The sequence below is a fragment of the Astatotilapia calliptera genome, chromosome 14, assembly GCF_964374335.1.
Source record: "Astatotilapia calliptera chromosome 14, fAstCal68.1, whole genome shotgun sequence".
Classification (NCBI taxonomy): Eukaryota; Metazoa; Chordata; class Actinopteri; order Cichliformes; family Cichlidae; genus Astatotilapia; species Astatotilapia calliptera.
In genome coordinates, this window is record NC_137435.1 from 31882435 (window position 1) to 31897226 (window position 14792).

General features: G+C 42.0%; 2 protein-coding genes across 4 annotated transcripts; both read left to right on the forward strand.

Moving 5' to 3' along the window:
* Nucleotides 1-7493: 7493 nt before the first annotated feature.
* Nucleotides 7494-9996, forward strand: apoa1b (apolipoprotein A-Ib). Of its 3 annotated transcripts, XM_026192101.2 has the most exons (5): nucleotides 7494-7692; nucleotides 7783-7992; nucleotides 8534-8585; nucleotides 8698-8842; nucleotides 9018-9996. In XM_026192101.2, the coding sequence occupies exons 3-5, from the start codon at nucleotides 8543-8545 to the stop codon at nucleotides 9616-9618; spliced, it is 789 nt and encodes a 262-aa protein (XP_026047886.2). In that variant the 5' UTR covers nucleotides 7494-7692; nucleotides 7783-7992; nucleotides 8534-8542; the 3' UTR covers nucleotides 9619-9996. The 3 variants fall into 3 exon arrangements, with proteins under 3 accessions (XP_026047886.2, XP_080145410.1, XP_080145409.1); XM_080289284.1 differs by lacking the exon at nucleotides 7494-7692 and having other exon boundaries at nucleotides 7971-8052; XM_080289283.1 differs by lacking the exons at nucleotides 7494-7692; nucleotides 7783-7992 and adding an exon at nucleotides 8008-8191.
* Nucleotides 9997-11105: 1109 nt separating this feature from the next.
* Nucleotides 11106-14036, forward strand: LOC113036061 (T-box transcription factor TBX1-B-like). The gene is made up of 8 exons (XM_026192100.2): nucleotides 11106-11297; nucleotides 11393-11567; nucleotides 11679-11780; nucleotides 11948-12119; nucleotides 12344-12499; nucleotides 12646-12713; nucleotides 13034-13143; nucleotides 13477-14036. Exons 1-8 carry the CDS (start codon nucleotides 11264-11266, stop codon nucleotides 13635-13637), a joined length of 978 nt encoding a protein of 325 aa, XP_026047885.1. The 5' UTR covers nucleotides 11106-11263; the 3' UTR covers nucleotides 13638-14036.
* The last annotated feature ends 756 nt before the right edge of the window (nucleotides 14037-14792 follow it).

The window sequence follows — 14792 nt, forward strand, 5'->3', positions numbered from 1 at the left end:
ACCCAATGGATTTACTTTGCCAAATGGATCATCGTGGCATTGCCGTATTGGTCCATTTGGTCGATCTTTGTTTTTATTATTTATTATATTTTATTTTCAGATGTTACAGACGGGACAGACATGAGTGAGGGATAGGAAAGGGAGAAAGAAAGAGGAAGGAAAGGAAAAACAGAAGGGGAGAGGGACAGTGAGAAAGGGGGGGAGAAAAAAAATAAAAATCTCCTGGATCACCTGTTGAGAGAAGAATAGAAAACAAGCAAAAAAGACAAAAAAAACAAAACAAAGCAACATACTAAACACAACACCATCGCATTAATCTAGCTAAGTGTAAACAGCAGTAAATACTAAATATTCAATGTTGTTGTGCAGCACGCAGGACAGATGTGCTTCGAAGTAGCAGCCAAGAAAGGTGTAATTTGGGTCTACGAGCAGTGAACACCCGTGTGCATACCTGTGTGGATCAGCGCGCTTGTATTCCAAAGGTTTCTCCATGTAACGATCTGCTAGGGAGTGTGGGGGGGCCACAGCCCCGTCCTCCAGGGTGTGAAGCAGGTATGGAGGAGATCAAAACTCCAGACATCCAGAGGCCCCCAGAACACAAGAGACCATGGAAGACCAACAGATTTATTAGAGTTTTCAGGCAGAGGAAAAAGAGGAAGGCCACAGAGATGATTGACGGGTGTAGACAAAGAGGACACAGCGAGAGGATTGATACAAAAAGGAAGAATGGAGGGATAGAGTGAGAAAGAGGCAGATGAACCACTGTGGTGACCACTAAAGGGACCAGCCAAAAGAAGGAGAAGAAGACGAAGAAGCAGATTCTGTACTATGTATGTGCAATATTTTGCAGTGCACCTGAAAGCACCAATAGTTCTACAGCTTCAACCTGCCCTTACTTTATTTTCCAAGGGTTTGGGGTGTAGGTGTGTGTTGGAGGGAACAAACCTTTAAAGGGGCTCCAAGCTGAAACTTCCTAGCTCTACATTTTATTAGTAATTCTTACACCGGGATGACTACCACATCCATCCTCCTCTCGCTCATTCCTCTTGTGTATTGTAGGAGTAAACTAGGACTGAAATAGCTATGTTATACAGTTATGTGATATTACCTTTGAAGAGAAATATCTTTATGTAATATGGAATTTTCTACCATATCTGTGGTGAAGTTTAAAAATCTATTCTAAATCCCCCAGTTCCCTTTTTTAACATGTCCCTTTTTAGGTCGAAGGTCACAAGGCAGCAGTTGGATCTGTTGTTGGCTCTCACACACTGGATGTGAAACCCTTTCTCTGTTTTGGAAATCACATGGAAATAACAAAACTACTCTCCCCCTGCTAATGAATGACGTTCGTTAACATTAATGTCACAAAACAAAGACAATCCCCCCAAAAAAGAAATCAGGTGGCAAGAAAGAAACTCCCGACCTTTTAGCACGTCATTGTGACAACTGATTCAAAGAGCTGCTCATTGTCAAACATGTGCTAAAACTGCTTTAATGGGAGCCAGTTTATTTTTACAGCAGGGCAAGGCATGTGGCTTGCAGGCGTTATTGTAGGGGGAGTTAAGTGTGAGGATCCTGTGGCTGTGTCAAATGGCACTTTTTGTCCTCTGAGCTTCTCACTCCATCAAAGAGGCGTTGCCAAATGAAGCTTTTTTACAGATCCAGAGCCAGGATGTGATATCAGATGCTTGACACCTATCCCATTCAGCCCTTTGTTGACTGCTGTTTACAATAAAGTAGCTCCCGCAGTATTTATTTATTTTTTACACTGTTACCAAGTAACATTTGCACAGAGGATTATAGGATTGTAAGCTTCAGAAATATCCTAGCGTAATAACCTAGAGTCTTAACCACAAGAGGGCAGAGGAGGGAGAGCACACAGCAATGTCCAGACCCCTTTCTGATAAACAGCAGCTGTATTAATACACTGAAAGGACTAAATTATTCTAAATCTTTGGCTCAACACAGTGCCAATTATCTCTCAAGTTTCCAAATACTCCCTATTCTTCTTCGCTCTTTTGAGTTTATGGCTTCAGTCATCCTGCTCTTAAGCCACCCATCGCATTAGTAAGAAAAACACGGTCACCTCTCTAATGACATGTGTTCAGCAATACATATTACGCAACAAACTCCCAGAGTATTGAGAAAAAATGCCCGGGTTCAGGGGAAATGGCTTTTCTTCTCCAGCGTTTGTTTGCTTTGTCTTTGGTGTGGGTGGTTTGGTTCTAGCGTCAGGGTGAATAACCTCCATATCTTGGGCAATGGCAGCTAGAGGACCACAAACTGGCCTTGAAACTTCGATGATCACCTCAACACCCACGCACATGTGCACTTCTTATGTGAGGCTGCGATGCCATGTAGGTATTGAAAAATAAAAAATAAAAAAGCAATGACAGTCGAGTGCATGTACACCAGGTAAGCGGAGCCAGTAAAAGTCGAGACGTCCAGATCATCACCAAACTCTTTGCTTTCACTTTTCCATGAATTTAAAGAGCCACATGTTCCTTTTCTGCTGAAAGGTCCTAATTGTGTACTAATTATCTATGAGCAGCAAATAACTGCAGCGCCTCATAAACAGGGGAGATAATGTTCCCTATCAGAACGGCTGGCATGGGAGATGCCCTGGTGTGTCCTCGTTATTCTCTGATTACATGAGCATTTGTCAAGCGAAAGAGTCTGTGTGTGTAGAGACTTACAGTTGAATCAGAGTTCTCAACTGTATATCACCATGGCTGCACTTCTCAGGTTATTCGAGTTCACGGCAGATTTTCTGCTGTACAGCATCGCCCTGTCAAGCTGTACAGCCCACAGGGCGATGCAACCTACAGTGACACTCTCCATGCAGGGCTCTGGGCCAAATATCTGTATTAAAACCAAAGGGGCCTCAGCAGCTGTGACATTGCAAAACTACCTACGGACAATTAAACAGACGTGCGTATGGCCGACCTGAAGCGGCGTGTATGTGTTTGACAAAGCCAGTGAGTGCGCCGCACTGTTGCTTACAGCTGAGATAACCTCCCCTGCTGATCAGAGAGCAGTGCTCCATCATGGAGGCAGCTGGAACAGTGACGTGACCTTTGAACCTCAGCCAGTGCCTGATCAGACGGTGGGTTTGAATGATGAAATATTTATCAACGTCCTCTGAAGAAATGAGGCATACATTAAAACTGACTTGAAAACTAACTTCTTCTTTTTTTTGCCCCAAATATCTACGTCTCATAGGGAAATCAGAATAACTCACCTACTATATCCCCTCAAACGCTTGTCAAAATGATGATGACGACAAAGACAGGAGCATAATATCAGAACTTTCTGTTTGCATAAGAGTTCACTTATATATGCCTCGTTCGTGGAAATCTCAGCAGAGGATTGAAAATCAGCTTGTTTTGGAACTCATATGCAGATAATGAATGTTCAAATTATGTTTATTAAGCATGTATATTGTCTGACAGTGCTTTTAATAAGCTATAATGAGCTCATTTGAGCTTGGTTTTAACATTATTCTTACTCCATCAGAAGAGTTCAGTGTTGCTACACAATCTGCAACCTCAGCAGCTGAGTCACCAGCGAGGAGTCCTGAGGTCCTATTGATATCAGTTATGACAGCAGTAATGTAGACGGACTGCTCGGTGTGGATGCTGAATCAACGTCGTGCGACGCAAGCAGTCTCAAAGGTTATTCTTCCAGATAAGAGTCATTCCTCTGATGAGATTCCTGCTCAGCAGCTCTGAGCAGCTGATATCCAGAACATTCTAATCTTATGGTTCAGGGCAAAAGCCCACAAGATCACTGCAAAGTGACAAGACAGTCCAAGTACTATATTTATCCAGTTTTTATGGTAGAATTATTTTAATTGCGAGAGACAGAATATCAGCCAAAAATCTAGAAAGAACACTTTACGTAAAAAGTTATACATGTATATGCCTCTGAAATTAAATAAGTAATTGATCTCCACGTAAAGCATGGCTCAGTAATTGGCAGAAAAACCCTTGCACACGTCTCAAGACAGATTTTGGTCCATTTCTCTTTACAGAAACTCTCTAAATCCTTTATGTTTCTTAGCTGCTGCTTAGTAATTCAAAACTTCAGCTCCCACCATAGATTTTCTATAGGACTGAAGTCTAGAGACTGGCTAAGCCACTCCGTGACTTTAATATGCTTCTTCTTTAGTCACTCCTTTGTTGTCTTGGTGGTACGTTTCGGTCATCCATTACCCATCTTCAGTGTTCTGGCTGATTAAAGTCATCTAAGATTTTAATGGTCAATGACCCCCCAGTGAGGTAAAGTCATCCTACACTCTTAGCAGAAAAACACATAATGTTTCCACTGCCGTGCTTGACTGTGGGAATGATGCAGAGAATGGTGTTCTCTGCATCATACTCAGCATTTCTCTCCCTCCAAACACAGAAGTGATGCCACACAACTTGATCTTGGTTTCATCTGACCACAGCACTTTCTCCAAGGCCTTCTCTGAATCATTTAGATGTTCACTGGCAAACTTAAGACAGACATCTACATGTGTTTTCTTGAGTGGGGTAAACAATGTGGGTGCTGTAAGATTTCAGTTCATCACAGCGTAGTGTATTAAAAATGGTATTCTTGGTGACTGTGGTTCCAACAGCCAGATCACTAACAAACATTACAATAAAACTTACTAAAAAAAAAAGTTTGTTCACTTCATTGTAAATGAGCAAACTTAAAATTTAGCAGGCGTTAAAATAATTAAGGGCATAGAGATAAGACAGGAAAGCCAGGAGGAGGGGAAGAAAAAGAGTAAAAGGGCAGGTTTGAACCCAAACATTTTCATTAGTCTGACAGCATATGGTCACCAAATCAACCCAGTGACCTAACGTGGCAACCAGTTCTGCCTTTTAATGTGGCTGGTGTATCAAGTGGGAGCCTGCACCAAACGATTATTTTCACTGAGGACTTTTTTTGTCAGAAAGTCATTGAAAGTCCATCTCACAGCTTCAGAGCTCAAGGCAGCATCGCCAGATTGCATATATTCCAAATATGTAGGATATATGCAATGACAATAAAGGGCTATTCTATTCTATTCTATTCTATTCTATAGCCTGAGTAAAGCAGTAATTTGTGACATTGCAGTGGCATAAAATACTTGGCTTTATAAATGGAAAACAACTTACCGATGTAATCTGGCACTGGTGCAGTGTTTTTATAATTAATGCATTCCAGGCTTCCATCAAGATGTTTACCAGTGATTTGTGTTTCACCTTGACTGCTGGCATTTGTTAATTGGTGTCAGACAAATGGCAGGTGGTGATTAAAAAAGAAGAAGCTGTGAACGTGGTAGACGTGGGTGACTCCTCACCGAGTGACTCCTCACCGAGTCACCAGGCTCAGCTTGACTCCTTGCATACTTCAAGACACGGGGGTAGAAAAAAGACACCAAGGTGTCAAAGAATGAACAGCAAAGACAAATGAAAGTGGGGAGAAAAAACATTTAGACTTTTAAATGAATAGAACTGCTGCTAATTGTGAAAATACACCAAAACTAATCTGGAATTTTGTTCAGGCAGAAAACTCAAACACAATGTCACAAACTACACTGAGCTTCACATCAGGCCATGTGCAAACACTTTTTTCTACTACTGTACATATCAAGTCAACATTTGATTACTTGAATCCTCTATATTTCTACCTCTACGTGTGTGCAGAGCTGTGGAGGAAAAGTCGATGTTTCCAGTTTTTAAAAATCATTTTAAATCCTTAATATTTTTTAAGACTTTATGAAACAAGGAATGATTCTGACATGAAAGTCTAGAGTCAAAGCCTTCTACTGTCTTCATTTTGCAGACTTTATAATACTCTTCCATTAGGTAAATTCTTTGGGTAGTATCCTGCAACATGTTGCTTGCTCTTATGTTGCAATCACACAGAGATTGCATTCAAAGAAACGTTCACTGATTACATAGGCTTCTGGAACTTTTATTGTGCAACACTGCACCTAACAACCCAGCAATACACAAGTTTTAAATCTGCAGATATGGCCCAGAGTATAATTCAGTTAAATTGTATTCCTTTTTTATATATAGTGCCACATCACAGCAATAGTGACCTATTGGTGTGTCGTATGCCTCATGAGCAAACACTTGGTGACAGTGGGAGGGAAAAACTCCCTTTTAACAGGAAGAAACCTCAAGCAGGACGAGGCTCAGGAAGGTGCAGCCATCTGCTGGTTGGGGATTAGGGGAGGAAAATAGGACAAAACACACACTGAGCCAGAGATTAAAATTGAAATGAATCACTATGAATGAATGCAGTAGTCATGTATAAACACATAAAGAGCGAAGAAAAGGGGAGTGAAGAAGAAACGCTCAGTACATCCATGAAAGCCCCGAGCAGCCTAGGCTTATCATAATGTAACTAAGGGAGGATTCAGAGTCACCTGATCCAGCCCTAAGTATATGCTTCATCAAAGATGAATGTTTTAAGCCTAATCTTAAAAGTAGAGATGGTGTCTGTCTCCTGAACGCAAACTGGGAGCTGGTTCCACAGAAGAGAGGCCTGAAAGCTGAAGACTCTGCCTCCCATTCTACTTTTAAATATGCTAGGACCAAGTAAACCTGCAGTCTGAGAGCAGAGAGCTCTATTAGGATGATATTGTACTATGAGGTTTTTAAGATGTAAAGGCCATAAAAAGGGCATTATTGATGTTCACTAGTGCTTGAATGAAATTCTTCAAATTGACTCTACATGTCTCTCTATGACTTTCCTCAGGTACAGAAACCATCTCAATATTCAGATTTCAGCACATGAGCGATGAGGGGCTACTAAAATACAACTGAAATATAAAAATTATGCTCCCATCTCTTTTGACAGCAACTTCTTTTCAAATAAAAACGAAAGATATGAAAGTACTCCCAGTAGACATATTCATGCACAGACTTAGAGACAAATCTTTGCACTATGTTCATTCCTATTCCCAAAATCACATGAAGCTACAGTGACAAAGTCCACCGGGGATAGGACAACAAACAACAGCATAGCAAACATCACTCTTTGACCTCATTAGTCATCATCGCAAACACACCAGTGAGAGAATTTGTTATCTAAAATGAGTCTACATTTTTTTAGGTTGCATGTTATGTGGCATTGCTTGTGCGTGAACGCGTGTGTATAGTTGCCGCCTGTGATTTAATGACTTTAGATTTAATATGACTGCATTTCTGAGCTGATTGCATCAAGTCACTGTCTTCTGTTTACTCGTGTCTGTTTACCCTGGCAGCTTTTTTAGAAAGGAGTTGGACTGTGAAGGATGTGGCTTTCCCCATTACAGAACCTGGTGTGAACTGAATGTGAAAAATGTAGAAAAATACAAGAGACTGCTGGGAAATGTGTTTACCCAGGTAATATTTTCAACCCTTGTCCTCATTTTCACCCCCCTCCCACCTTCCCACCAGCCCAATCAAGCTCTCCTCTCGTGTCACCCTTTACACCCATAATAATATTCGCACTTCCTTTCTAATTTCACAATCTTCCTGGCTCAGTCTTCACACTGAACTGGCATTTTTACTTTGTTCTTGTCAGCCTTTCATGTTTTTCTGCAACAATTTGGTCACAAGACAAATGAGAAAAAGTCCTCGTGAAGCAGAAAAAGGTGCTGACAGATGTCCCAGAAGAAGCAGACGGAGTTTTTTTTTTTTTTTTAAAGAGAGAAAGAAAAAACTGGTAAACGGGGAGGACTGATTCACCGATACGCATATGATACTGATAATGTATATTTGTGTGTTAATGGTGTGCGTCGATGCGTGTGTGCAGACTGATCTCCTCCCACTAGATGACCATTGAACTGTCACCCCAGTCCTCCTGCTGATGGAGATAACAGGGGGCTGAGGTCCACCTCCACGGAGACACACAGACCTCACACCTCCACCCTCCCCCTTCTCCACATGGACTCGTCCCCCACCAAGGGACTATAAAAAGTCTGCCCCCGCTGAAGTTGTTCAGTCTCGTCCAGAACTCCACCAGGTAAGAGAAGCAACTTTGCGGTACTCGCAGAACAGAATTGGAAGCCGGAGAGGACTAAGTGTAGGGGAACTTTTTGTTAGAACTAAGTTGATAAACAAAGGGAAAAAAAGAAATTGCTGGAAGTAAAATTCTTAATTCTGACTTTTTGTATTTTTTATTTTATTAGATATAACTTTGGGGTTGTTCTCTTTAGCCTGAGGTAATTTTGCAGCAGTGCTTCTCCACCAAGAGCGTCTCCTGCTAATTCTATGACCGTGTTTTACAGCAAAAGCTGAAACAGGATTATGTAGCAGCTTAGGTCTGATCTCCTTAATCATCCTCTGTAATCTACTCAGATTACAAGTTCCTTTAATAGCTTGCTATACATTTAGTGCAAACTCATTCAGGCTAATTCAGCAATGTGCTGGGCTGTTAAGACATTCTTACTTCTAAGACTACTGAGTCTGCTTTAGGCACAGGATTCAAGCTCTGTTGGATTAATGAATTCCCACTATTCAGTTGGATGTTCCTTTCCTAATCATTAACTGCTTTTCTGCTCTAGACCATCACCATGAAATTTGTGGCTCTAGCTCTCACTCTTCTCCTGGCTGTCGGTGAGTACTGAACGCACCCTTTCCAACCTGAGGGAAATCATTTAAAATGCAGGTGGAACTTTAGCAGGTCCACTTTACCCTTTAAAAGTTTTTCCCTCTTCGCTTGCCAAAGGCTCTCAGGCTGCCTCCCTGCAGGCTGATGCACCTTCCCAGCTGGACCAAATCCGGTCCGCTGTGGATGTCTACCTGACTCAGGCGAAGGACGGTGCCATCAAAGCCCTGGACCAGCTTGATGACACTCCATACCAAGAGCTCAAGTAAAGATTCTCATTCTTGTCCATCAGCCGCACTTTTTTGTAATTGGTCCATGCATTGCCAGGGGTTCGTTTAACTTCCTGCCTTAGTCAGTTTTTACACTTTGCAGTCGACATTTGGTGTGTACACTTAGCTTAACTAAAATGGCTTTGCTTTCCTATCTCTGTTCTCTCTCAGGACCACCCTGGCTCAGCGCCTGGAGGGCCTGCACACTCAGATCAAGACTCTGCAGGCTTCCGTTTCTCCTGTGACCGACAGCGTCTTTACCACAGTCTCTGAAGCCACTGCTGACTTACGTAACAGCATTGTGACTGATATTGAGGCCCTGAGAGTCGAGCTGGAACCCAAACGTGCTCAACTGAGGGAAGTCATTGAGAGACACATGGCGGAATACCGCAGCCAGCTCGAGCCCATCGTCAGAGAGTACCATGCCAAGCACAATGCTGAAATGGAAGAACTGAAGACAAAGCTGGAGCCCGTTATGACTGAGATGCGTGAGAAGATTCGCACCAATGTGGAAGAGACCAAGGCTGCGTTGACACCCATTGTAGAGAGTATTCGTGCCAGGGTTGCTACACACGTGGAACAAGCAAGGGAAAAGTTGGCTCCCTATGTTGAAGAATACAAGGAGCAGCTGAGGCAGGCCTACGACCATGCACAAAACGTCAAAACTGAAGACCTTACTGCCCTGAAGGAGAAGATTCATCCTCTGACCGAAGACATCAAGGCAAAGCTCCAGCAAATCTTTGCAATCGTTTCCGAAACCTTCAAGAGCTAAATCCTCCCTACCCTGTTCCTATAACTAACCTCCCTTTCCTATCATGTCTAGATCCATTCCAAATTTCTCTCGATTCCTTCTTTCTTCACAAACAGACCACTTCCCTAAAATTTAGCCTTGCTGATGAATTAAACGGCAGGACTCTCTCTTCCCCAGCTTACTTCATGCATACATGATCAAGCACAAGCTCCCAAACACACAGACGTGTAGATACTCAGCACATAATTGCTCTATTCTTCACATTCTGTGCCCAACTTTTTGTGTAGCAATCATATGTGAATTATTGCACGTGCTCAAACTCCTGTGTAATGACGCTTGTCTGACGAAAAGTGTGCCTTGATGAATTACAGCTCAATAAACATCTGACTGTTTATACTACTCTGAAATGATTTTTCTCTCCTATATGATATGTAAAACTTTTCCTCATCCTAGAATTCCCCAACAGTAGCATTGAACATCTACGCCTTTTTTAGGGTTATCAATGCTCATATTCAGATTCATTAGAGTGTTTAAGACCTCAGTGAACCCCTAAGGTTATGTCACACAGACACACACAGCATTTTAAGAGGTCATCATTGATCAGAAAGGTCTGCTAGAGAAGAATATTAATACAATCAGTTGTACTTAGGAATGGTGTACGATAGCACATGAGACATTTCTGTTTGTGAACACCAAAAGCCGTGATTAATGACTTGATCACACAGTGACCGGTCTATTGACAACTTATGTCTTGTGCTTTATTGGAGAAAAGCATTCTTTCTGCTGTGTGCTGCTACCCTCCAGGCTGGATCCCTTCAACACTGTCCCATTGAGCTACACACACACACACACACACACACACACACACACACACACACACACACACACACACACACACACACACACACACACACACACACGCATAGAGTTCTTATAGTCTGGTCATCATGCAACCCAAGATGATTTGCACAACAACACTGTGAGATGAACTTTCTCCAAAATCTAAAAAAAACAACAACAACATTCATCAGTGGATCCTTGACAAGAGATGATGTTTAAACATGCCAGAGTCTTGCTTCTAACCAGCCTCAGAAATGTATACCTTGGTCAGTGTTAAGGAGTAACCGGTTCGTTAATTAGTAAGGTGTTGAAAATCTGCTCCCAGAAAATACTCTGAATAATAAAAAGCAGCTCGATGATGTCCTCATCTGTCTGCACCCTGTAACACTGGACCGATTAGGGTGTTATTAATGTGCTAAAGGTTGGTTAGGACGAGCTTCACTTATTGCTCCAGGCCATAAGAAACAATAGGTAATAGAGCAGAGAGTTCTACATGTGTGTGTGCACGCGCACATTTTTGCCTTAACTGTTCTCAGGGCGGCAAGTGAGTGCATCTGTGATTAGTGTGTGTCAATGGCACCGTGAATATTGTAATGGATGAGTCCACCATGGAAGTCCCCAGTGAGAGCCTCATGGTGTATAAAACCAGCTTGTTTCTCACTGCAACCAGACACTCCACAGACCTGGATGTACATCTACTGCAGCACCTGAAAACTGGAATACAAATTGTTCTTTTCAGTCCCATGTTGCTTTGCAAAACTGTGGGTGAATGTGTTGACTAGATCTGGATGAAAAGACTGGAAAAAACAAAATAGCACCTCCATCTATGTTATCAGTAAGAGGTGTTGAAATTATGAATGGTAAGTGTTTCGCACTCCAAGTTATCGCATCAAAGCTCATGGGCAGAATCTGTTCCAACAAATATGAACAGAATTGTATTCTCTCTTCTCCTCAGGTCTTCAGCTGTCTCAGAGCTGCGATCTGTCTCTACCCTGCTGCGCAGACGAAGGGTCACTGTCGAACACAAAGTGCCCCCAGATCAGTGGGGTCAGAGTTCAGCTGGAGATGCAGGCACTTTGGCAGCAGTTTGACCAGCTGGGCACAGAGATGATTGTTACCAAAGCAGGAAGGTGATGAGAATCCTCACATTTATGCATACTCCTACTAAACATCATATCTTGTATGTTTCCTATTTGTCTTCCTGCACTACCTCTCACTAGAATCTGTTTGTTAACTTGCAGGCGGATGTTTCCGACATTCCAGGTACGGATCTCTGGGATGGATCCCTCTGCCGAATATGTTCTTCTCATGGATTTTATCCCTGTCGACAGCAAAAGATACAGGTCAGAAACACAACCTGCATAACTGTGTTTAGTGTATTTGTGATGTTTAACAGTTGTGTTATTTGTACGAATACAATTCTGCAAGCATCGATGCTCTGTAAGTCCTGCTTTGAACATTTTACACTTTTGTGTGTGTGTGTGTGTGTGTGTGTGTGTGTGTGTGTCAGATATGCATTCCACAGCTCATCCTGGTTAGTGGCGGGAAGAGCAGATGTCGCAGCCCCAAGCAGGATGCATTTCCACCCAGACTCACCTGCCCGTGGAGCCCAGTGGATGAAGCAGACTGTGTCCTTTGACAGCCTAAAGCTCACCAACAACCTGCTGGATGACAACGGACATGTTAGTGAATGTCTTAAATGAGGGGCTATGATGCTAAACGGGCTTTTTCGCACAGAACATTAACTGAGGAGCTGTAGTAAGGATTATTTTGAATTGTGAATCATGCAAAGCTTCGCTAAAAGATTCCAATGGAGCAGACTTTGAAGGCCAGAAAAAGAGATCATAGCAGTGTGCAACAATAAGTACTAAGCTATTTGTGTTTTCTCATGTCCCCCCACTTCCAGATGATACTGAACTCCATGCATCGCTATCAACCGCGCTTCCATGTGGTGTATGTAGATCCAACGCCGAACAGCCACTTGAATGCATACAAGAACTTCTGCTCTTTCTCGTTCCCTGAGACACGCTTCATGGCTGTAACTGCTTATCAAAACCACAGGGTACGGAACTGAGTGAACCAAGATGCAAGCTAAAAAAAAATTATGACATTACAATGTTTTTATCTGTTTGATTTTTGATTATTTTTTTTGTGTGCATTAAGCGATTCTTTGCTTTTCATGCCATTTATTTTAACCTCTCCTCTTAGATCACTCAGTTAAAAATTGCAAGCAACCCATTTGCTAAGGGCTTCAGGACTACAGACCCCCAGGCTTGGTGAGTGTCACACTTTCCCTGCACTTCACCTAATTTAATAAACATATCTGTCCCTAGACCATAGACCAGAAGAAATCACGACATGATGACACTGTTTCTTTATCACTTTTATCACCCGTTAAATAGTGATAAGGCGAAAGTCTTGATGATAGCTAATCTCTGACCTTTGTATACAAAGAACTGACGTTCATAGATGACAGGTTATACATGTCCGGGATGAACACCTTTGCCTGCCATGTATTTAATTTGTGTGTGAGGTTAAGGTGAACACTTACCTCTCCTCTTTCTCACTATGGTTTCTTGTGTGTGTTTGTATGTAGGGCGGGTAATCCCAGTCCTCTAGCAGTGTGGTGTCCAGCAGAGGGCAGAGCAGAATCTCAAATCGACAAATCTGGAGAACAAATAAACTGTGACTCAAAGACCTCAACCAGTCAGTATCTTTTGCATTTTTTTAAAACAGTGTTATATGTGGTTAAAGTCTTTTTAGCTCATGGAATAAAGAAATTTTAACTAGTAGATACCTGTTTGAATTCAACCTACTTAATGAAACTGTACGGAGAAGGATTATTTAAGGAAAAGACTGTAAAAACGCAGCCTGTTTGGGGCTTTATTTGCCCACCAGTCCTGCAGTGTTTTAAAACTGGATAAGAACAACCACATTATTTAAATAAGCTTTTGGCAAATGATTTATATTTATTAGACAGCAGATTTGGTCTAAATGTTCTTCAGTACCTTTCTAAAGATTTTTCTTCTCCATCTTCAGGGCAGGAGGGCCTGGACCCGCTGATGATGGAGCAGTGTGAACTGTTTCATCACAGTAAAGACTCCATGGGAGGCACGGAGAGGAAAGGTGGGAGCAGTTTTTTAGCACCTGCCTCCTGCCTCCATCTCCCCTCCTTCTGGGACCGTGCAGGGTCATCATGAGACCACCAATCTGTCAAGGTTCAAAAGAAGTGTTTTAAATGAAAAAGGACCCTCCTGTTATATAATATTATGTGATAACTTCACACTGTGTTCATTGTCATTTTTAGTAACTATTTTACAAAATAATGCCTAATGGATACTTATAATCATTAATTGTAATTATTATTAAGTGTAACATAAAATCCAATGTCTACATGAATTATGACAAACACTGTGAATAATACCATTCAAGCACTTCAAGGACATAGTAGGGTCTAGTGTTAACGCCGCAGTTATACAGTTATAGTGTTATGTTATCTATGCAGTTATAGTTCGTCTCCATAGCAATATTTATAAAATCGTGTGCAACGTTTGTAATGCATCTGTTTGTTGTCTGAGATAATAAAACAGCACCCTGAAGTTTTGTATGAATGTTTGGTGTGTTTCTGATATTGGAACTGATGACTCGTGATTTGCAAGGGAGTACTGGTGAAAACTACATTCCCCAGGATGCAATGTTTCTTAGGGACAGTTTCCAAACAACCTGCGAGACCTACAATACCGCGGCTTCAGAATAAAAGACGATATGAAAGCATTACAGGCTATACAGAAAGAAATGTCGAGGAAACAAGAGCGATTTAATTTAAATGGAACCAAGTGTAACCTTTTCTGTTGTAAAACTGAAAACTAAGGAATTATAAAGAAAGTACTGTAAACCAGGCAGTTCCTTTTAAACAACCTTGTTTTAAGTTAAATCCTCTTTAAGAAAGGCGTATACTCCAAGCCTTCTGCAGTGGTTTGACACGTGATGTGTTACCGTCAATGTGTAGAGCTGCAAATAATCAGTGCCGTCTAATTTTAGAACCCATTGGGGTAAAAATGTGGGCCTTTCATGCTTTTTTGCTTATGCAGGCGTAATCGGTGTAAATTGTTTTATTTTGAAAAGTATTAGAGGAAATTGTGTGGCTATGTAAGCTAACTTGACGGAGGTGATGCTCGCGCTCTTGCAGCTCTGATGGATGCAGAGGGGTAGATGGAGGAGGAGGAGGAGGTGAAAGACTTGAAGGCGGAGAACAGAGAGAACGTGTCGGGCAGGGGGAAGGATGCGGATTATGGCAGCCTGCCGACCGTCCTGCCTGTCAGCGGTGAATGTCGTTTGACACGAAGATGCGCGGA

What these genes read in the sequence shown, in the direction of transcription:
- LOC113036061 (XM_026192100.2), top strand. Translation starts at nt 11,264, where the DNA reads ATGTTATCAGTAAGAGGTGTTGAAATTATGAATG. An exon ending in AGGTGTTGAAATTATGAATG is followed by an intron (nt 11,298 to 11,392) that starts GTAAGTGTTTCG and finishes TCTTCTCCTCAG; the next exon opens with GTCTTCAGCTGTCTCAGAGC. An exon ending in TGACTCAAAGACCTCAACCA is followed by an intron (nt 13,144 to 13,476) that starts GTCAGTATCTTT and finishes CTCCATCTTCAG; the next exon opens with GGCAGGAGGGCCTGGACCCG.
- apoa1b (XM_026192101.2), top strand. Translation starts at nt 8,543, where the DNA reads ATGAAATTTGTGGCTCTAGCTCTCACTCTTCTCCTGGCTGTCG. An exon ending in CACTCTTCTCCTGGCTGTCG is followed by an intron (nt 8,586 to 8,697) that starts GTGAGTACTGAA and finishes CGCTTGCCAAAG; the next exon opens with GCTCTCAGGCTGCCTCCCTG. An exon ending in ACTCCATACCAAGAGCTCAA is followed by an intron (nt 8,843 to 9,017) that starts GTAAAGATTCTC and finishes GTTCTCTCTCAG; the next exon opens with GACCACCCTGGCTCAGCGCC.